Raw genomic sequence first — 21,802 nt, 5'->3', positions numbered from 1 at the left:
AGAGCATTTTGAGAAACTGAGAAACACCGGCTTTTTTCTTACGAGCACGGAGTGTATTAGCAGGACTGGATTTCAGCCCTACGTCAACCACACATCCTTGCAGTGTGGCTGCGGACAAGTCACTTCATTGCTCTGTGCCTCACTTGTTGCTTCTGAAAATGGTTCCTGCGAGGCTTAAATGGACGACGTGGGTAGAGGTCTAGAGTGGAGCTTGGCGTTATTCTATTACCGGCGTTGTCATTATTTTCACATGCCAAACACTTGTGGAAGGGGTGGGTGGTGAGGGTTAAATCCCTCTCTGGCCAGGAAGAGCTTAGAATGTGGGCGTAGGAAGGCTCATTTGTCAGGTGGGGAAACTGAGGCCAGAAGGGGGCATTCGGCCACCTGAAACAGCCGGAGCAAGGGCTCTGGGGAGAGGAGCCTTGGGTTCGGATCCAGACTCCGCCATGCACCCGCTCTGTGGCCTGGGGGGTGGGGGGAGGGTTACGTTCCCTCTTAAGCCTTGGTTTCCTCATCTGTAGAGAATGAGGCTGATCACTAGCCTGCTAGAGATAATGGCGGGGACACACCCTGCCCGGCCAGGCTCCAAAGGTGCTGAATAGAAACTTCCTCCCTTCTCTCTGGACATGCTGCCAGTCTGAGACAGGGCGGGGACCAGGACCTGCTCCCCAGGGTCCCCAGTGGGTGCAGTCCTAGCAGTTCATGGATCTCAGCGGGACTCTAAGCCTGGTACTCTTTTACCCAAGAGTCTGGGAAGGACGTTCTCAAGGAAAGCTGTTGGGCTGCTGGCTTCAGTCACCGCTTTACTTTTTCGGCTACAAAATGGCTTGCTGGCCAACTCACCTCTGGGTAAGAGTCAGGGCTCAGGAGGAAGCCCCAGTCTTCCTACCTGCTTATGAACCTAGTTGGGAAATAGATCCAGAAAGTGGAGGCTTCCCCCTGGCCACTGGACCACTGTGCTGGGGGCCGGACCAGCCTCTGGCTCGGGGCCCTGTCTCTCCCTTTGGAAATAGACCCGTGCCTTCACCTCCCCCCAGTTAATACCAGCGCTTAGAAACACATCTGGCATTCATTCAGACTAAAGTGTCAGTGGCTGATAGGCAGCATCTTTTTGCCTGAGTCCACAACAAAAGGTAAAAGAAAGTGACTGAGTGAGTGAGTGAGCGACTGGCAAAGGGTGCAATCGAGGCAGGAGCCAGCATGTAGGATGCGAGGGATAATACTTTCAGGCCCCTGAGATCAGACCGCCGGGTAGCTTGGTAACTTTGGAGGCAGGAATGAAAGGCAATCATAGTGGCCTTTGGCCCTGGACACAGGTCCCGCTGGAGAATCTCCCACCTCTGCCAGTAGGGCCCAGCACACCTGTCCTCTGAGGGCTGGAAGAGATAGCCCAAGGAAGGGAGAAGAGGTGATGAGGTAGGACCCGCCCCTCGCCTGATGCCCATCTCAGCGGGGCAGTTGGCCTCAGAGCCACGGGCCTGTGCCAGCCATCCTGCTGAATCAGCCCTCCTGGCCGGCACTGGCCCCGGGGGTTGTCCGAGCCAGCAGAAGCTAAGCCAAGGAGCTGGTGGGTTGGTTGGGGGGGGGGGGTAGAACTAGGATAGGGCTCAGCCACTTGAAGAAACGCACGTTGACATTTTTATTAATCAGGTAGGAGGCGATCCATCACCCGGAACATTCTCAGAGGGGACATCGGGCTCTCCGACAGCTCCAGAAGCAATTCCAGGGCTTCCCACGCTCAGCGCAGGTCCAGAAGGCTTGCTCCCCACCCTCCCCATCTCTCTGCAACCTCCCTCCACCCACAGCCTTTCCCTGGGGAACCTCAACCCTGGCCGCACGCCCGTGGGCCCCGAAGGGCCTCCTTGCCGTCTTGGCTCGGGCTGGGCTGTGGGTCATGGTTACGAGCAGAAGGTGCAAAGGTTAGACCAGGAGTTGGCACGTGGGGTCCCACAGAGTCTTCCGGAAGGGGAAGAACCCGGGTATACCCCCCGCCCCCCGCCAGCCACCTGAAACCAGAGCAGCTCTGTCTTATCCATCTCACGCATCGGGTGTCCACGGCAGCCATGCCAAGTGTTCCGTGGCTAACAGAGTTTGACCGTGGCGGGCTGGTTCAGTCTCGGCCTTCCCAGGGGCCACTGAAAATCTAGAAGGCGGAGGCCCAGGGCTGATAGCCACCGCGATGGCCCCAGGGGCAATGGCGGGGAGAGGGCAGGCTGGCCACCTCGCGCCCCTGTGTGCCTGGGACAGGGGTCACCTCTCACCCGGCACTGGCCAAGCCCGTGCACGTCCCCGTGACCCCACCTGGGGCCAGGCTATTAACGTCCCCTCACCCCCATGGCAGCTCTGTGCCCTGTATGGGAGGGGAGACGGGCCTGCTGTGGGGGTTTCCTCACAGGCGAAACCCAGGCTACGGGCAGGGTCCCTGGGTTGCTGAGAGCGACTGGGCGAGCCTTCCCTCCCACGGCCTGCAGGGCGAAGGGGAATAATTAAAGACTATTAAAGAAAATTAAACCCCACCCTCCGAGATAACCTAATGGCTTCCCCCCCCCCCCACCCTCTTCTAACATCGGGGCTCCTATCCCCTGTGACATCTGGAACGGCCAGCCCCCTTCACATCCAGAGTCCAGAATCGGAAGCGGGGAGACCTAAGACACAGAGGCCAGGCCCCGCCGTTTGTCCTCATGCCTCGGCCCCCTTTACCATCCTGGCCTCCCGCCTGCCAGCCTTCCTCGCGTGTGCCCTCCTGAGGCCTCTCTCTGGCCTCTCAGCGTTTCGGGGCGGAAGCAGCCAGCACTCGTAATTAAAGGCCTTCTCAACAGGTAACAAGCACCCTTCTGAGGACGGAGTCAGGTATTAAAGGGTTTTTGTTGCCTTTTCTTTTTAAAGCAGGCCCCCAGATGCTAGGTTTTCCCGTCCTTATTTGCCTCTATAAATATGGCTGAGGGGTGCTGGGAGGTCACATCTTGAGGGTCCCCTGCAGGAGAGGACAGCTGGTCGGGAAAAGAGGCTGCCTTGCCTCCCTGCGCCTGCCCTTACAAGAACCACAGACGGCCTGGACCCAGGCCCCTGCCTCTGAGCCCAGGCCCCATGGATGCCGTTCCGGTGCAGACCCGCGAGCGGAATATGAGAACAGAGGGAGAGCGACTCAAAGTCGGGCACAGCCGCGGCCACACGCAGCTGCCCTTGAACGTGCTGAGGCCGTTGCTCTTTTCCAGAACCTCTGGGAGTGGCGGATCGGGAAGAGGGAGGGAGGAATGAGGACGGTCCCTCTCGGGCTGTGCAGGCCACTCCAGAGGTGAGGGTGTGGGCGTCCGTCGCTGCGTCCCGGGGCCTGCGGTGGCCAGCACGTTCGCAGGCACTCGAGGAGAAGCGCCCGAGGCTCCCCCATGAGGACGGGGGCCGGGTGGAAGTTCCTCGCCCCCTTCCCTGGTGGGGCTCCCTGGCAGGTGGGCAGAGAGGACGGCGGGTGGAGGGGGGGCTCAGGGCACCATGTGCCACCACTTGAAGGAGAAGGGCTGCCGGCGCACGTTGGTGCCACAGTGGATCTCCCCCAGCAGCTCGTGGTAGGACAAATAGTCGTCGATGAAGATGCAGCGAAGGCCCAGAGGCTCCAGCAGGGACCGCACCTTCTCCTCCAGGCAGCAGCGGCCGTCGATGATGGGCCCGAAGGGCTTGGGGATGCCCAGGTGCTTGCCTAAGACCACCATGTTGACCTGTAGACGAGAGAAGGCAAGAGGGAGACAAGAGGGGACCCATCCCCAGGTCCGACCCACCCTCCCCAGCATGCCCGGGCCACCAGGACTGGCGCTGCCTCAAAACTAGGGTCCATGTAGAGAAGAAATGGATTCACGGTTGGAAGAGAGGATTCATACCAGGTAGGGCTGCCAGTAACATGCATGGTAACTCTGTACGAATGAAAGTCACCCCTTCCTCCCACGCTGTCTTCCATCCATCAGAAAGTTGTCGGGACAATCAGGGCAAGATTTTACCTTCCTCTGCCAGAAACCTTGTACAACAGCTATCTACAAGGTCGATGGTGTGAATGTCTTTCTAGGTTTGGTGCACTTGTACAGTGCACAGCCTGCTTCACTCTCCCCGGAAGCCCTGATCATCGTTACGGTTTACCGAACATCTCCTGTGCGCCAGATACGTCATCACTATGCCTCACAGCCTCCCTGCGAGTCGGTGGCAGGGAAAGGTTAAGTGACATAATCCAGGCCACACAATCAGAGAATGGGGAGACTGAACTTTGACGTGGGGCCAACTCACGCCCAAACCCATGCTCTTCATATGCTGCCAGAGTGTGGCACGGTGGCTGCCTGGGGAGCTGAGGAGTTGGGACAAGGGGCTGGGAGCCCTTGGGGGCGCCTGTGTCTCCAGTGGCACGTCTGCTTCCCCGGCTGGGGGGCCCTAACACTGGGGAAGGGACGTCTCCCTGGGGCAGGGTATGGAAGTGTCTTAGAGAAAACCTCGGCCCCAGATGGGTGGCCAGAGGAGCTGTCCTTGGTGTTCAAAGGGGATACGCTGAACCTGCTGTCTGGAGGGGAGGGCTGGGTCATCTCAGCATGGGGTGGCCTGCCCTGGGCTCTGTGCCCTCATGCTCTCCATGCTCTGGCCCCTCGCCCTCCAGACTGCCCTGCAGGGCCATCCACAGCTGGGATCAACATGACCCTGGAGGGTCCTCTGGGGTCAGTCCCATGGCCTCTGCCCTGAGCTACCCAGTTGCCCCTAAGGGGCCAGAACGTGCTGGGTAGTAGTGGGACAAAGGGCAGGGAGGGGAGCCAGGTCTGTTTCTTCCCACATGAGGACTCAGGAGCCTGGAGGCCACTCACTTGCTGGATGACCTCAGGGGAGTTAACCACTCTCCTCTGAGGGCCCGTTCCTTCATCTGACAAACGGATTAACTGAGTTCCCTGTGGGCTCTTCCAGTGAGGACATACCGGGCTCCTTCAGCAGGGTCTGGGTGGGAGCTGAGAGATTCCCACAGAGGGGGGCTTCCAGCCGGTGTGGGCAAGGCCACCGCCCAGAGAGGGCCGGCCAAGGTCATGGGCTCTGGCCAGAACAAGAGCCAGGCCGCCCCCTCAGCGCCCCCCTGTCCAATGGGGCAGCCACTGGCCACACGTGGCTGTCGAAATTTAAATTAAACAGAAGTATAAAGTTCATCCTTCGGCCACACTAGCCACATGTGAAGACCCTCATCGCCACATGTGGCTTGGTGGCTCCCCTGTCCCATCGTGCAGACGGAGAACGTCTCCATCGTCCGAGAAAGTTCTCACAGGCAGCACCGCCTTGGAGGGTCAGTTCTCAACCAGGGCGATCCGGGCCCCAGGGCATTTCGGTTGTCACAGTGAGAGGAGAGCGGCTGACACCCAGCGGGTAGTGGACAGGGATGCCACCGTCATCCTGCGATGCACAGGACGGGGCCCCCACGACAAAGGAGTCAGAGCCCAGACATCAGTAGAGCCGAGGTCCTGCCTCTGCCAAGACCCCGCAGCGAGGAGTCAGGAGTGCGGGGTCCCGGCAGGGAAACCCTGCCCTGTCACCGTGCCTCCAATCAGGACCTCGGGACCCACTCCCAACCCTTCGCTTGGCCGGTGTCGGTGCCGGGGGTGGGGGTGGTGGGGGGACTCCAGTTACAGGCCCCAGGCTGAAGAGGGAGGGTCTCCCATCCTGGGGAACCAAGCCACGAGGGGCCAACAGCCTGACATCCCTTCCCAAAGGCGTTAATGGTCGTGCAGCCGATAGCATCACCAGGCCCCTCCCAGAGGCCACACGGGTGACATCACAGCTGTGCATCGGCTGTCAGCTGCCTGACTTAATGACAGCCAGGGAGGCAGCCACCGTGGGCCCGCCTGCCCGCCTCAGGAGCCGCACCGGGGAGCAGCTGGTGGGGTGCGGAGCAGAGCAGGCGGCTGCCCCCCCCCCCCCCGGAGTGAGAGCTGGAAACACTGAAACCAAAACAGGCTTCCTGTCTCGACTTGGGAGGGAAACAAAAAGCCCTCAGTGGTGGGGGCCGCCCTGGGCACTGACCCATGTTCAACAGCATCCCCGGCCTCCACCCACTGATGCCAGTAGCCACCTCCCTCCTTGTGGCAAGAAAAACAAAACAAGCAAGAAAACCTGGAAGGCAAAATCGCCCCAGTGGAGACCCCACCCCCGGCGGAGATGTCCTGTACCTTCACAAAAAGCAAACACACACCGGGGCGCCTGGGTGGCTCAGTTAAGCATCCAAGTCTCGATTTCGACCCAGGTCGTGATCTCACGGTTCGTGAGCTTGAGCCCTGCGTCGTGCCCTGTGCTGTGTCAGCAAGAAGCCTGCTTGGAATTCTCCCTCTCTCTCTCTCTCTCTCTCTCTCTCTGCCCGTCCCCTGCTTGTGCTTGCTCTCCCGATCTCCCTCTCAAACTAAATAAACTTAAAAAAAAAGGAAACACACACCTAGAGATCCGCCAGGCCCGCCCCGGTCTCTGTGCTTGTCTCTGCCCTCGGACAGGAAGCGCTTCTCCTCTGGAACCCCAAGGGACACCCCTGCGGACCCTGCCAGGGGGCCCCGGGGACAGGAAGTGCCCCGTCCTGCTTCTGCGCTCTCACCATGTCAGGGAAGAAGGCTTCCGCATGGGAGCCCTTCAGGAAGAAGAGCTGGGGGATGTCCACGATGTCCCGCTCGGTCAGGCCCAGCTCCCGCTTCAGCACCTCCCGGTTCCAGTCGATGCATTTCTGGGGGGGCAGGAGGAGAGGCAGCGGGCGCGCCCAGTGAGCCAGGGAGGCTCTCACGCTCGCTGAACGCCGGCTGCGTGCTGGGCCCCGTGCAGAGCCCTCTCGCCCTCGTGCTCCTCAGGTCCTCCAACAGCTGGGTGCCACTGCCCACCCGCAGATGGGGAAACTGAGGCTCCGGTGACCTGCCCGAGGTCACAGAGCTAGGAAGCTGCACAGCTGGGACTTGGACCCAGGCAGCTTCCAGTTCCAAAAGTGTTTGTGGCCGCCGCCCACCCCCCCAGCCACAGCGCGGCTCACACGTCTGTCCATCTCAGCCGTCTTGGAGAAGGTGCCAGGCTCCACGCAGGAGACGTGAGGGGCCTCTGTGCCGGGCCCTGCACCCCGCCCGTGGCGGGCGTCAGCCCTGCCCCTTCCGGAGACCTCCTCCCACCCAGTCTCCTCCTTGCCGGATCCCCTTGACTCCCACCCACCCCACCCCTCACCCCCACAGGGCCCCAATTTCTCATCTCACTCAGCTTCTCCGGAAACTCATCATTTCCCCCGGACCAGAGCTGGATCTCCCTTCATCAGACCGGGAGCTCCCTGGGGGCTCCTTTGTGCCTCCTCCATCAGACTGTGCGTTCACGGCCGAGGCCTGGGGCTGAGCCCCGTACTCCCACTCCACCCCAGCGAGTCCTGGGGCTGCTTCCCCTGGGAGGACGGGGACCCCCCCCCAAGAGCAAGCAGCATGGCCATATATCCTCACCTGTGTGTAGAGGCTGTCCCTCCTGAGGCGACTGTCGGCCAGCATCTCATTAATGCTTCTGTTCACTTGGTGTCTTAACCCTGCGAGAGAAGAAAGACAGTATGAGGGCTCAGGAAGGACCGCCCAGGGCCGCCTCAGGGCCAGGGGGCTGAAGGATAGAGAAAGCTGGAGACCCAAGACCCTGCTGGGCCCAGGGTCTGGCTGCCGGTACGGCCAGGAATTCCTGGTGATGGAGCCCAGACTCTTCGGGAAGGGACTCCCGACTCGGGGCCTAATGACCACGGTACAGCTGCCATTACTGAGCACCCACCATGCTCTGGGCACCCTCCTAAATTATCGTTCATCTTTAAAACAACGCCAGGTGGGGTAATTATCACCCCCCCCCCATTCAGAGAAGAGGAAACTGAGGCACTGAGAGGTTTAGAACGCGACCTTGATCTCCAAGCCATGAGTAGCGAGATCAAGATTTGAATGCAGGTCTTGAAGCTCTGCCACGTCCCTTCCAGTGCTCCAGTTCTCAGATGAGAACACTGAGGTCCGTGGTGGGGAAGGCGGAGGTGCTCAGGGGGGCCAGCCAGGTCCTGGGAAGGTCTGGCAAGCCCCAGAGGCAGGTCCCCAGAGGGGCCCCGACCACCCACCTGGCTTCTCACCCCTGCCACTCTCGAGCCCCCGGCCCTGCCGCATCCTGGTGACAGCCCTGGGCACGCCACCCCTCTCTGAGCCTCTGGGGAAAGGGGTTAGGGGGCGGGGGCGAGATCCCTCAGGGTGTGCACTGTTTCCAGTTGTCTTCCTCTCCTGGGGTGTGGCCAGGAGCCGCCCGCTCTTCCTGAGAATGTCACCTTCTGTGGGCGCCTGGGGCCATCCACCGGCCTCTTGGCCTCCCGGCCTTGGCCCAGTAAAGGGACAGCGCTCAACCTTAGCTCCCAGGTGAGGGTGTTGGGAGAATTAGTGATGGCCGGTTCTGAGCTGAGGGATCCAAGCGAGGCGAAGGGCCCGTAAACAGAGCGCAGCCACGAAAGGCATGAGAGGTGCTCAGGGCTGGCTGTCAGAGGGCAGAGGCCCCACGCACGGGGTGACTGGGTCATTGGCACTCACCGTCAAACTGGGCCGCCTCCCCGTACCCCTCCTCTTTCTTCTGTTGGAACAGTTTGAGGCAAGCGATGGGGCTCGCCAGAAGCAGCCGGAAGCCCTGGCACAGAGGAAGGGAGAATGGCTCGGTGGACGGGTTCTGCCCGAGATGCAGGAGACCCCAAACTCGGGAGGAGGCCAGACCACGCAGGCGGCTCCCCTCTCCCGCTCAGTCCCACCCGCCAGCCACAAAGCACCCCCGGGCAGCATCCCCTAATCCCCCAAGCTGGTTCACACTCCTGGGGCCTTTGTCCAAGATAATCTCTTTGCCTGGATGCCCTTGCTCACTTGCCTTCCGGGGAACTCGGTCACTGGTCACTGGGAGGCCGCCCCTCCCGGGCTGCGTGCTCTCTGAGGGCTGGGCCCCTCTCTGTTAAGTGGCGGCAGCCGAGGGGTCCCAAGCCCTCTGTCTGGGTCCGGGTCTTACCCTACCAGTAGCTGCCCTTCCGAGCCTCAGTTTTCCCATCTATAAAATGGGGTCAGCGAGAAGCGTACCCGCCTCACGGAAGTGTCGGGAGATCAAATGAGTTAAAACACACGCACGTCATAGATGCCGAATGTTACCAATTACTATCCGTGTCATTCCTGGGTCTAGGCTGAGAGGTTTGGATCAGAGCAAACGCCCAGCAAGTGTGAGGATGGGTGTATGACCAGGGGGGCCGACGAGTACCCTCCCGAGCTGAGCTCTGACCTCCTCCAGGAAGCCCCCTCTGATTAATACCGCCTGGTTCCCCGGGTGCCCGGACTCTGAGCTGACCACGGACACGGGCGGGGAGCTGATTTCAGGTGGCTTTGCCCTATCCCATCCCATCAGGTCGGGGAGGAGCAGAGGGGGCCCAGAGAGAAGGGACGCACCTTTTGGTCAGAGGTGGGCACAAAGCTCAGGAATTCGTCCACGTGGCCCACGGAGAGCCAATCGGAATAGAGCTCCACGGGCGCCTGCACCTGCTGGGCCTGGAGGAAGTCCCGCACCACCTTGGCCATTCGCCTCCCACCGGACCTGGCCCAGGAGGGAGACAGCAGGGTCACCAGTGCCTGCTGACTGCTGGCTCCCTGCAGGCCCCTCCTGAGCATCCCACCTCTGTGCAAGCCTCACGACAACCCTCTGAACGGGTCATCTTTGGGCCCCGGCCCCCAGGTGCTCCCAGGAACTCACTGTCCCTCCGGACCATCATTCCAGAGAGTTCATTCCCTCCTTACACCAAGGCTGGGAAGGCCCTGCCCGCTCCTGCCCACTAAAATGAGTCAAATGAGAGAGCTCCGCTTGTCAAAGACCCTCACCTCCCATCCCGGGACTCAGAGACATTGACTCTTTACCCAGGATGCCCAGTCTCTGGGTCAAAACATGACCAGCACCTGGTGAACCCCTCCCTTAGCCCAGCGTTTCCCAAAGTGTGGGGCCTGGACCACTCGGGGGGCAGACTCTGGGGGGGGCGGTGCTTGTTTACAAGGAGGGGTCTTGTAGCGTCTGAGGGGCTCAGTCAGTTAAGCGTCAACTCGGTTTTGGCTCAGGTCATAATCTCACTGTTCCGTGAGTTCGAGCCCCACATCGGCTTCCTCACAGATGGTGCAGAGCCTGCTTGCGATTCTCTCTCTGGCTCGCTCTCTCTAAATAAATAAACTTTATTTTTTTTTTATTTTTTAAATGTGTATTTATTTTTGGTGGAGAGAATAGACAGAGTGTGAGCAGGCGAGGGGCAGAGAAAGGGAGACAGGATCGGAAGCGGGATCCAGGCTCTGGGCTGTCTGCACAGGGCCCGCCGTGGGGCTCGAACGCACCAACTGTGAGATCACGCCCTGAGCCGAAGTCGGACGCTTGACCGACTGAGCCACCCAGGCGCCCCTACATAAATAAACTTAAAAAAATAATAATGACTCATGCGCAAGAGAAGCCCTGTTGCCATCATTTTGTGTTCAACACGGTCTGTCTCGTCCCCAGCAGTTCCCGAAATGAGCTCTGGGCATTGGCAAACCACCCTTTACTAGCAGAAGGAGGGGCTGGGGTGGCCTAGGACAGGGAGCAGGTCTCGGGAGCCGGGGTCCCAGAGCTGTGGGAGGAGTCGTTACCCAAAGCTGCCTGTGCCTGTGTGGAGCTCGACCCCGCCTCAGGCAAGGCCATGTCCCCATTTCGCAGATGAGGCAGCTGAGGCCCCGGAAGTTCAAGGGGGTGACTTTTCCAAAGTCAGAACAATGCGTTATATACTCTGGGCACTTGCCACCTGCCCCTGGCACAGGTAGCCATGAGGAAACACGCATACGTATGTATAGAGATTTCTTCTTTCAATATGTTTTACCAAAAAGGGCATCACATTCCTTGACCTTGCCTGCCTGTCATGGACAAGCTCCCCAGGCTGCATCGAATCTGGTGCCTTCTACCGTAAACAGAACACCATCCAGCCCCTCCCTCCTCCCCTTCTGCCACCGTCTGGCCCAGACACCCCCCTCCTCTAAATAATCTTAGCGGCTTGCCCCTTTCTCTGGTCTCTCTGCCTTCACCCTTTTGCTCCCCCGCAGTCTAAACAGATGGAGAGTTTTTAAATATGTCAGATCGTCTCCCTCCTCCGGACAAAACCCTCCTACCACTCCCCTCTCCCTCACTGTAAAAGCAAATTCCTCACGACAACCCGCACAGCCCCTACCCATCCCTACCACCTCCCTCGGTCCACCCTCCTCTTCATCTGCTTCGTGCTGGCCATGCTGGCCTCCCGCTGCCCCTTGCACATACCAGGTACATTCCTGCCTCAGGGCCTTTGCACATGCCGTTCTCTGCACCAGGAATTGTCGCCCACTCCCCATCTGTCATGGCTCACTTCCACCTTTCCTCAGGTTTAACTCAAATGTCACCTTCTTTCTCTACGAGCCCTTTGAAAATGACAACCGTCCCTCAACCCCCTTCCCAGATTTACTTTTCTTCTTGGTATCAGCTGGCATATTTGATATCTCATTTATTGTCTGGCATCCCACCAGAACGTAAGCTCCGGGTGGGCTGGGATGTTGTCTACGTTCCCTGCTGTATCCCCGGCACCTCTTACATAATAGAGGCTCAGCGAATGATTGTGAATGATGTGCTTCTGAACAGCTTTTTTCAAAATGTTTTTTAAAAAAAAAGTTGTTTTTTTTTTTTTTTTGAACAGCTGTGTAATAATCCCTGGTCTCTATCACTCAAATATGTCATAGACAAAGATTAGAAGGGAGACCTGACAAACAGTGACAAATGACAACACTGATTTGACTTGGGGGATAAGAGTGTGTTAACTATTTTTCTTGTATTTCTGTTATGTTGGTAGAGGGCCGGCAATTTAAAGAGTTCTTAAACACGGTGAGATGGTGGAGAAGCGCTGGACTCCAGAAACTTCTCATGGGCGCAGAGTGGCAGGCATCAGAAACACATACGGTTGGGGAAGGGGCAGAGCCCCGCGTTGTGCTGCCCTCTGCCTGGAGGCTGGTGGGGGCGGGGGTGATGGGACAGACCCGCTCTTCAAGTCACATCAAAGCCACCACTAGGGGGCAGAATTGCTCAAAGATGGTTTTAACCATGGGGAGCGGACTGTGGAGAACCCAAGCAGGCAGAGAACAGACCTAGGCGCTCAGCGAATGATTGTGACACTCACTGAGCACCTAGTGTGTGCCTGCCTGAGGCTCCTCCCACTAAGTATCTTGCTTAATCTCCATGATTCCTCTCTGATGTCCGTACAAATAACAGGCCCAGGTCACGATCTGAACTCTGCCCTCCTAAGCTCATCTCCCATCAAGCCCCTCCTTGCTCATGCTCACTCTGTTCCAAACCCCAGGCCTCCTTGCTGCTCCTCTAATGTCTCCGCCACACTCCTGCCTCAGGGCCTTTGCACTGGCCATTGCCAGTCCTTGGCACGCTTTCCCCCCCAAATACCCCCATCTTTGACTCCCTCATTTCCTTCAGGACTTTATTTAAATGGCAGTTTCTCACCAGGGCTTCCTTGATCTAACACACTATATTATCTACTTACTTGTTGAGTTTGCTTACTGTCCGTTTCTCCCTGTTAGAATGAATGCAGGCTGTCTGTTTGTTCACTGCCGAGGTCAGAAAGAAGCCAAGACAGGAACACAGGACAGAGGGTTACATTTGTTTGGAGTCCAGGGAGGAGACCTGGATCCCGACTATTCGTGCGGTCCTAGCCGGTCGCTGTCCCTCTCTGAGCCTCAGGACCCCTCTGTTTACCAAGGACCTTGTTCCTGGTTTTCAATACAATGGTCAATGGACTGGCTCACAGCTGCACTGGAGGCCCCCACTGTCCCATCCCTAGTCCTTGCTCTGACCCTGGGAGCTTCTAGATTGTTTCTTTTATCTAGGCCTGTGGGAAGTCTCAGTAAATGTTCACTGAATTGGCAAACGAATGCGTGAATGAGTGCACTCACTTCGCTTTTCTGAGCCTCAGCTTCCTCATCTGTCAAATGGGAATAACAATCGTCCCAGCCCCATAGGACGGCTCTAAGAATTAAATCATAGTAGGTGATCGATAACTTCTGTCCGAGAAGTTCCAACCTGCTTCAAAGCAGACCCACTGCTAGGGGCCCGGCTAAACAATACCTAAACTAGTGGGGGATTCTTTATCCCCACTGGTGCTGATTCTATAGCCAGCCCAGAGATTCTTAATGGACCCATTTCACAGACAAGGAAACTGAGGCATGGACTATAAACTAATGTGTTCATTTGCTAAAGTATCTGCCTCACACTGATGTATATCCCTAGTATCTTCAACAGTGCCTGGCACATAGTAGGCATGAAATAAATGGCTTCGAATGAATTAACTGAGCACCTACTGTGTGCCGGGTATACCCAAAACCACATGGCTAGTATATACAGCAGGGTCAGGACTCGAACCCGAGTCCAACTGTGCTCCTTCCTCCTGGGTCCATCCCCGAAGTCCAGGATTCTACCCAGAGGCCCCGGCGTCCTCCCGCCTCCAGGGCTATGGGCAGGATCAGATCGCAGAGTGGTGTCTGAGCCTGAGTCACCGCCAAGGCGAGCACTCCTCTTGCTCTAGCCGGCCTTAGCCCCGGGCCCCCGGCTACGTGCCTGCGGTTGGTGCCAGGAAACCTCGCCTCATCTGACCCAGAGCCCTGGGGCCACCAGGGTCAGCACTAGGGGCTGGGTGACCTTCCTATGACTGCCTGGCTGCTCTAAATAGTCAGTCAGGGCTTGGGGACTTGGGGGAGGGGCAAACTGGGCTCACCTGGTTTCCATGCCAACCCCACACAGACGAGAAGGGGGCTCCGGTGCCTGGGACCCCACCAGGATCCCCGCACAGCTCACCCCATTCTGTGGTGGCCCGCAGCAAGGTGGGGACCCATTCAGCAGGATACTGTCACCTGTCTGAGCACTAAATCCTGGGCACCTTGTTTCCTGCCTGATGACAGCTGTCGGGGGTGGGGCGGGAGGGGGCGGGCACCCACCAAGTCACCTCTGTCACCCGGGTCTCCTGACCAGCCCCTCATTCACCGGTAGCCACAGGGTGACCCCGGGGCTTTTTAAGCTATGGCTAGGACAACAGCTATTTTGACGTCAAGCTGGGAGAGGTCAACCCGTCCCTCTCACATCACCTCCCCAGAACCCCAGTGTTTCTAAAGAAGCTGAAAATCTGGGATTTTATGGAAGGCCTCCCCGCACATACGGAGTCGGTGACTAATTACACTCACGAAATACTAGGCAGGCCAAGAGACCGTGGGTCACTCGTTTCTGAGTTTCCCCCCAAGATTCTATGACCTTTTAAATCTAACATTCCAGGACTCTGGGTCTTTGACTCCAGGACTGAGCGTGGGAGTTAAGACCACCTCTGAGCCTGGAGACCCGTACTGGTGGTGAGGGAGCTACAGGTGGGCGCCACGGCGGTCCCCGCGCCCTCCCACCCCCCGCCAGGGCCTCTCACTTGGGGAAGCTGCTGCCGATGAGGATCCGGCCCAGCGGGTACTCCTTGCCGCCCACCGTGACGGGCGGGCTGACGTCCAGGTTGCCGAAAGAGTCAAGGCTAGAGGCACCAGCGAATAGGATCTCCCGGGTTACATATCCAAAGTCGGGACCCTAGGGGAGGACCAACAAGCCCCCCACCCCAGAAGGAGGGGTCAGTTAGGACAGGAAGCGACAGCTCTTGGCAGGGGTTGGGGCGGGGGGCCGATTAACGTCCAAGTCCACAACAGAATAACTAGAAAATCCCCAAACGCTGAGAGATCAGGCACCGCGCTTCGAAAGAACGCACGGGCCAAAGAAGGAAGCCAGGTGGAAACGAGGCAAGACTTTGAAGCGAGAGATGATAAAAGATACAGCACACTAGAACTTGCAGGATGCTGGTGAAGGTGCACCTGCTGGGGAGCCACCCGTAGGTCCGTACGCATAGGTACGGAAGAGGAGAGGTCGGAAAAATCTTCCCTTCCATTTGCAGCTGGGAAAAGAACAGCAAATGAGACCCAGAGAAAGTGGAAGGGGGGACAGGGTAAAGACGAGGGCAGGGTGCCTGGGTGGCTCAGTGGGTTAAGCGTCTGACTTCAGCTCAGGTCGTGATCTCAAGGTTCGTGAGTTCGAGCCCCGCGTCGTGCTCTGTGCTGACAGCTCAGAGCCCGGAGCCTGTTTCAGATTCTGTGTCTCCCTCTCTCTCTGCCCCTCCCTGGCTTGCTCTCTCTGTCTCTCTCTCAAAACTAAATAAACATTTTTTTAAATTGTATTTAAAAAAAAGATGAGGGCAGGGATCAGTGGAGGAAGCCCTGGCCAGGTGAAGCCTGGGGTTGGGGTCAAGCCCTTGGTCGATTCAGAGTCACCCCACAGGGCTCATTGTCACCTGCGCTGGGACCGGTCTCTTGGCCCCTCTAGGCTGAGGTAAATGCCCCTGCTGTGTGTGCCCACAAGTTCCCGGGCATCTCCCTCCCAGCCCCCACCCTAACACGGGCATTGTCCTGGCGGTGGGGGTATGGGAGTTGGTAAACAGGCTACAGGCCTTGGGCCCACCTCAAAAGGCAGTTCAGCCTGGAAGTAGGGGTATGGAGACAGCCCCTCTGGTTTTGCACCTTGGTGCCATGGCTGGGTGGCATGGGGTCCGTTACCTAACCTCTCTGAGCCTCAGGAAAGAGGGGATAAAGACAGCAGCTAGCCACAGGACTGTGGATTGGATGAGTGACCGTGTAAAGTCAGGGCCGCACGGTTGCCGGGGCTGCTCTTGTCCCCAGCCTGCGCAGAAGAGGCCGCATGGGGCCTGGCACGCAGTAGGTGTTCAGAAAAAATGTGTTACCCCCAAAAAGGCCTCACCTCGTAAAAGCAAGAGTCATGAGGGCTCACTACTGGTGCATTTCCCCCATGAGGCGGTCTCCCCAGGACTGACCCCTCTGTCGACTCCCCAGTGGGGGAGAAGGGTTCCCCAGGACGACTTTGCTGGCCTGCCCCACCCAGAAGGGGGAGGAGGATTTGCATGTTGTTTGCATGCTATTTGCATGTTCTGTCCCAATCCCCCCACTGACTCCCCGTTTCCCCACCACTTGTGTCCTTTTGGCCCCCGCTAAAGGACCAGGACCAGGGAAGACTGATTACAGGGTCCTATGACAGAGCCACCCAAGGGACCTCCCCTCTGCCCTTTGCCACATACCAGGATCCGCTTGTAGGGGAAATGCTTCAGGCCTCTGTTTCGGGGAGAGTCAAAGACCACTGGGAAGGCCTTGTGAGGGGCCTCAGTGTAGCCAAACTCCATCTCGTCCTAGGAGGGGAGAGGAAGAGATCACAGTGGTATCCCCGGCGTGGTTTTCCTGACACGGTGAGCCCCGCCCCTAGACCTCGCTCAGGGCGGTGCCACAGATTTCCCCCAAGACCTGGGGGCACGGGGGCCAGGGACGGAGGTGACTCCTCTTGGGACCCCAACTGGGAGAGGACTCTGTCTGGGACCCGAGCATTCGAGGGAACAGGAGAGACTGGAGTGACACAGGCAGCGGGGAAGCGTTTCCGGAAGCTGCCTGCGCCTCGCCCCGCCCCCCACCCCCCTGCCCTGACCGAGTCCTGGCTTCTCTAGGGAGACCAAAGCTGTGCAGGCTCCATTTCCCAAAGTCGGGGTGAAGGACAGGGGCTCAGGCCTCCCAGGCCACCCACCTGGATCCAGCGGTCATTTCGATTTTCAATCTGAGGGCAGATGATCAGCTTGCAGTTGGCTTTCAACGCTAGGTCAGACATGTCTTCCAGAAATTTCTTATTTGAGCCATGGGAGTCTACCACACTGCAAAACCCAGGGAGAGGGGAACGTAATAGTGACCTCTGGCGGTGGCCTGGGTCCAGTCGGCGCTGGGCCCCATGTGGCCCCTGGGTTTCGGGGCTCGAACACAGCCCCCGCCCTAGAGAAGGCAGGTGATGTCCCCAGATCATATCCGGTGGTAGGCGCAAGGGGCGGGGCAAGCCCAGGTGGGTGGAGTGCAAAGGCGCCCAGGTGGGTGGAGCCCAAAGGCGGGCCACCAAAACCAGGTGACAGCCACGGAGGAGGTGGCCCCGGGGACTGGGTTAAGGTGGCAGCCAGGGGGCAGGGAGCCCCCTCTACTCCTGCCCCTTTGGCCTACGCAAAGGAACCAGGGTGGGGTTCGTGAGCAAATGGAAAAAAAGAATTCCCCTCCAAACACCCACAGAGCAAACCTGTTTCTCTACGCCATCCCGGCCTTGTGACTTATGTTCCAAGTCAGCTGCGGCCCTTCCCACTAGTCTGACCTCTGACGCAGGGGCCTTGAGTGGCCTCGCCCATCAAGGCCCACCTGTCCATGAGGGGACTGACGAGGATTCTGGGCCACACAGGACTAGGATCCCAGGTTGGGCCGGGGCTCACGGCAGACACCAGCAGCTGGGTCCCGTGTTCTCCTCAGCCCCGCAGCACCCCACGCCAGAGCGAGGCTAGGACTCCCACAACCCCCGGCTGCCCGAACAGGGCCTGGTCTCACCGCCCGGACTAAGTCTGAGCTGTTCCAGGGCTGCTACAGGCAGGACAGGGTAGAGGCAGGGGTGCTGAAGCTTGAGCCGGTGACCTCAGCTGGGGGCCTTAACCGACAGGCCCAAGCCAGCCTGCTGCTATCCCGTACCCAGCCTGCGCCCGTGGGTGCCCTCGGTGAATCCATCCAGTGAGTGAGGGCCCAGCCCTGGACACGGCATTCTGTTCCTGTCTCTACCGGTCCAGAGATGGTGGGATTGCGCAGGAGGGTGAGGCCTCACCTGCACGCGTACAGCTCCAGGGGGGGCTGGGTGTTGGGGGTCATGATCCAGGGGGCCACGCGGAAGGCCACGGTGTCTGTGAAGAGGGGCACCTCAGGCAGAGTCTGGGGGGCGAAATGAGGACTAAGTGGGCCCTGCGGGGAGCCCCATCAGGCCTCAAGATCCCCCAGCCCCCAGCCAGCCCGGCCCCGGAGACTCCAGACTGGTCCCCCGAACCCTCAGCCCCCATCCCAGCCACCGGCACGGTTCCTACCCCCGTGTCCACCAGGCTGACACTGAGGGAGACCAGCCCCAAGAAATCAACGTCGGGGAAGGCGAGTCCCTCCACAAAGAAGCTGATCTTCCGCTCCCCCGGCTGCCGCTCAACTTCGTAGGACAGACGCTGAGGTCCCAGTACCTGCTTGTAGTCCTCGAGGGAAGTCCCACCTAGGGGGAGCCAGAGTCAGGGGCCAGTGCTGGGACAAAGGATGGGAGGAAGGACACCAGAGGCCCGGAATCCACGGCCGAGCCGACTACGCCTTCGTGTTAGATCTACTTGGCCACTCCTCTCTAGCTCGGCCACGCGCAAGCTGTGTGACCTTGGCTCAGTGACTCAACCTCTCTGAGCCTCCGTTCCTCGCCTATAAAACGGCTGGCAGCATCTCTTGGGATCAGCATAAGCTTTAAGTCAGATACGGGGATAAAAGCAGGCGCCACGACAGGTGCAAAATACCCAAATGCCCATCAACGGAGGAATGGGTGAACAAAATATAGTATGTCCACACAATGGTATGTTTTTCACCCATAAAAAGGAATGAGGCGCTGACACCTGCTACGATGCGGGCGAACCTTGAAAATATTATGCTGAGTGAAAAGCCAGACGCAAAAGGCCACATACTGGATGACTCCGTCGACAGGAAATGTCCAACATCGGTAGATCCGTAGGGACAGAGAGTGGCTAGATCAATGGCTGCCTAGGACTGGGGGCAGGGGAGGGGGAGTGACAGCTGGGAAGTATGAGGTTTTCCCTGGGGGGTGATGACACTGTCTAGGAACTGGACGGGGGTGGTGTTCGCACAGCCGTGAGGACGTGTCAAGGGACGCTGAATTATCCACTTTCAAATGGTTAATTTTGTACGACGTGAATTTCACCTTCATTTATTTATGTATTTTTACTTTTTTTTAATGTTTATTCATTTGTGAGAGAGAGAGAGAGAGAGAGACAGAGAGACAGAGCGCGAGCAGGGGAGGGACAGAGAGAGAGAGAGAGGAGGACACAGAATCCGAAGCAGGCTCCAGGCTCTGAGCCGTCAGCACTGAGCCCGACGCGGGGCTCAAACTCACAAACCGCGAGATCGTGACCTGAGCCGAAGTTGGACGCTCAACCGACTGGGCCAGCCAGGCGCCCCCCCCCGCCCCCCCCAGCCCCCACCTTCATTTATTTTTAAAAGTGCCTGGCCCACAGTACTTCTGTCCTGCGCCCCTCTGTCCCCCCCGAAGGTGTCTGGGAAATGTCACCCTGGCATGCTCTCACTCACAGCAGGAAAGGCTATCGGTTGACTGACTGAGACTTTGCTCATGTTCCGGTATCACGGTGTTTCCGAGCGGGGCGTCTGCCTAAACTTCCACCAGGGGGACACAAGGAGGAACGTTCGGGCTCCCGCCAGGCTCATTCAGCCACAATAACAAGTTCTGGGTCAGTCTGAACAGAGGACGGTAAGGAGGAAGAGGGAAGGGAAGAGGAGAGACCTCTTGCCATTTATAAAAAGGAGTAAAGGCAGCTCAGGGTTAAGTTCACCCAGCCTGGACGGAGCTCACCCCGTGCTGACCGACCGGAGGAGGGGCTCTGGAGACCTGGGTTTGAAGCCTGTTCCACCCCAGTCGGCTGGGTGACCTGGAGACGGTGGATGCGCGCGCCTGGGCCTCAGTTGGCCCCCTCTGTAAAACGGGACTCGTTTTGGACCCTCCTTCTTAGGTAACATGCGGCGAACCGCTGGAAGATGCCGGAAGATGCCGGTTATGGAAGAGGCCGGAAGGGAGCGGGGATAGGGGCCAGAGAAGAAAAGAGCTTGGGAAGCAGAGAACGAGTGGAGCAGGGGGGAAAGCAGCCCCACCAGGCCACTCACCCCTAGCGCAGAAGACCCCCACTCTTCTGGAATCAGAAAACGGCACATCCAAGACCAGCTTGTGGGTGTCGAAGAGGCTGTCTGGGCCGTCGCAGCTCAGCACCATGGGGGACATGTCCTGCAGGTCTGGAGAGAGTGGCACCTGGAGACCACTCTCCCTGCACCCCACCCACAGGCTCCCCCCTCCACCCCGCAAGCCTCCACCACCCCACGCCACTACCCTGGACACCCCCCCCCCCCACGCACACACACACCCAGTCACACACCATCCAGTGTTGCCAGCTGGCTGTTGGTGAGGTCGGGCCCCGCGGACACGACACTGTCCCGGTCACAGTTCACCAGCAGGACAGCCCCATAGCCCTCAGGGCCCCAGCGCCAGGTTTTCTGTGGCAAAACAAGAGACTGGGGGGTCAGTGGGACCCGGATGGCCTGGGAAGGGGCTCTGGAGCTGGCTAGAGCTGGCTGCTTCTTTAAAATGGAGACTGCTGTACTCTGGGTTTGCTTAAAGATTTAAAGAGGCATCGTAGATGTGGGGACTGGAGTTTCAGGTGTCTAGACCCAGATCCACCCCACTCTTGTATAGTGAACAACCTGGGCAACCATACCCAGGGGCCTCACCCGGCCATCACACTGGAGGAGGAAGGGTGGTGTCGCCATATCCAGAAACAACCTTCACCAACCTGCTGAGCTTTGGCCCTGCCTGGGGGACAGAGGCTACCTCACCCCGACCTTGATGGGGCTGGACAATCCCAGGGAAACTTTCTCCGTCTCAGCACTGTCCTGGGCCCTGTCGCATAGACATCTCTGGCACCTACCCTCAGTCCTGCAGGCCCTGCAAAGAGGTCCAAGCTGAGGTGGGAAAGATAGCTGGAGCCCCGCCTCTGGTCGCAGCTCTCCCTGACACACCTCCACTTAATGCCCACCAGACCCCACAAGGCACGGCTCACTTGCCCCATTTCACAGAGAAGGAAAGAAACGCTCTGGGAAATGAGCCTTAAGTCCCATAGGTCAGATTCAAACTCCTATGGGCGACTTCAGAGGGCCATTGCTAACCCATATGGCACTCTTGTCCACCTTTCTGGATAAATGTTGCCCTGTGCTTGGGCACTAGACATGACTTGTATCATAGCCCCACTCACCCGCTTAGCCAAGCAACCTTGTGCAGTGAACAACCTGCGCAGCCATCCATGGCTACCCTTCCCCATCTTGTCCTCAAAGCCTGTCCCTGTGGCCCAGGCTTTCTCTCTAGGGTCTTTCCCTATAAACTATACCTTCTACCCTTCCAGGATGGCTTCCAGATACTTGCCCTGCGGTAATGTCTCGAACTCACGCCACCCTCCTCCTCACTCTCTGGGGTCTAACTGAGGCTGTCGCCCCAGCCTCCTCTGTCAGAAGCCTTCAGTCAGTCACTCAGCGACCTTTTATGAAGCACCTACCACGTTTGGGGGTCCAAATACAGCCAAGGAAATAGAAGGCGCATCAAGCAAAAGACCCAATCCCAACTCCAAAGTGGCACAAGAGAGGCTCAGAGAGGGTCTCACGGGAGTCACGCAGCATGTCGATCGCACGGTGGAAGTGATGCCCACCCGCGCCCGTTTGGCAGGTCCCCACCTGGGTTCCCTACACTCTCGGCTACCACAGACCCTAGGACCCACCACCCCAGGTTTGCCTGTCGACCGCGCCATCTGGGGGAGCCAGGAGACTGTCACCTTGTCGTCGTGGTTCCTCTTCACCTTGCCCGTGCGACCCGTGTCGACGTCCAGGGACACGTCTGAAAAGGGATGGAGTGGGGCTGCCAGGGGCTCACCCGGTCCCGTCGTCAGACCCAGGACATCCCGGCCGAGGCAAGCTTTGCTCATGAGACCCAGGAAGCCCTGTTCTGGGGACCATACCCAACGCCTGGGAGGCCG

At 58.6% G+C, this 21,802-nt stretch overlaps 1 protein-coding gene and 1 long non-coding RNA gene across 2 annotated transcripts in view; one reads left to right on the top strand and one right to left on the bottom strand.

The window, feature by feature from the left end:
• Positions 1-1,617: 1,617 nt before the first annotated feature.
• Positions 1,618-21,802, bottom strand: part of PADI1 (peptidyl arginine deiminase 1) — a 39,359-nt gene continuing 19,174 nt past the window's right edge. The window contains exons 4-16 of the mRNA XM_030327184.2: positions 21,602-21,663; positions 20,159-20,276; positions 19,893-20,018; positions 18,041-18,213; positions 17,788-17,891; positions 16,690-16,813; positions 16,196-16,303; positions 14,495-14,646; positions 9,444-9,588; positions 8,556-8,649; positions 7,461-7,540; positions 6,590-6,715; positions 1,618-3,713 (exon numbers count right to left, since the gene is read on the bottom strand). Of these exons, the coding sequence (XP_030183044.1) occupies positions 3,480-3,713; positions 6,590-6,715; positions 7,461-7,540; positions 8,556-8,649; positions 9,444-9,588; positions 14,495-14,646; positions 16,196-16,303; positions 16,690-16,813; positions 17,788-17,891; positions 18,041-18,213; positions 19,893-20,018; positions 20,159-20,276; positions 21,602-21,663 (1,646 nt within the window). The 3' untranslated portion in view covers positions 1,618-3,479. The remainder of the gene's footprint in view (positions 3,714-6,589; positions 6,716-7,460; positions 7,541-8,555; positions 8,650-9,443; positions 9,589-14,494; positions 14,647-16,195; positions 16,304-16,689; positions 16,814-17,787; positions 17,892-18,040; positions 18,214-19,892; positions 20,019-20,158; positions 20,277-21,601; positions 21,664-21,802) is intronic.
• Positions 6,635-21,668, top strand: LOC115521751. Its single transcript, XR_003971155.1, has 3 exons — positions 6,635-6,697; positions 13,548-13,561; positions 21,656-21,668. It is a non-coding gene; the product is annotated as an uncharacterized LOC115521751 (long non-coding RNA).

The sequence above is a fragment of the Lynx canadensis genome, chromosome C1 (assembly GCF_007474595.2).
Source record: "Lynx canadensis isolate LIC74 chromosome C1, mLynCan4.pri.v2, whole genome shotgun sequence".
Taxonomy (NCBI): Eukaryota; Metazoa; Chordata; class Mammalia; order Carnivora; family Felidae; genus Lynx; species Lynx canadensis.
Note: the sequence above shows the minus strand (reverse complement) of the source record. Positions and strands in the feature narration are given on the sequence as shown.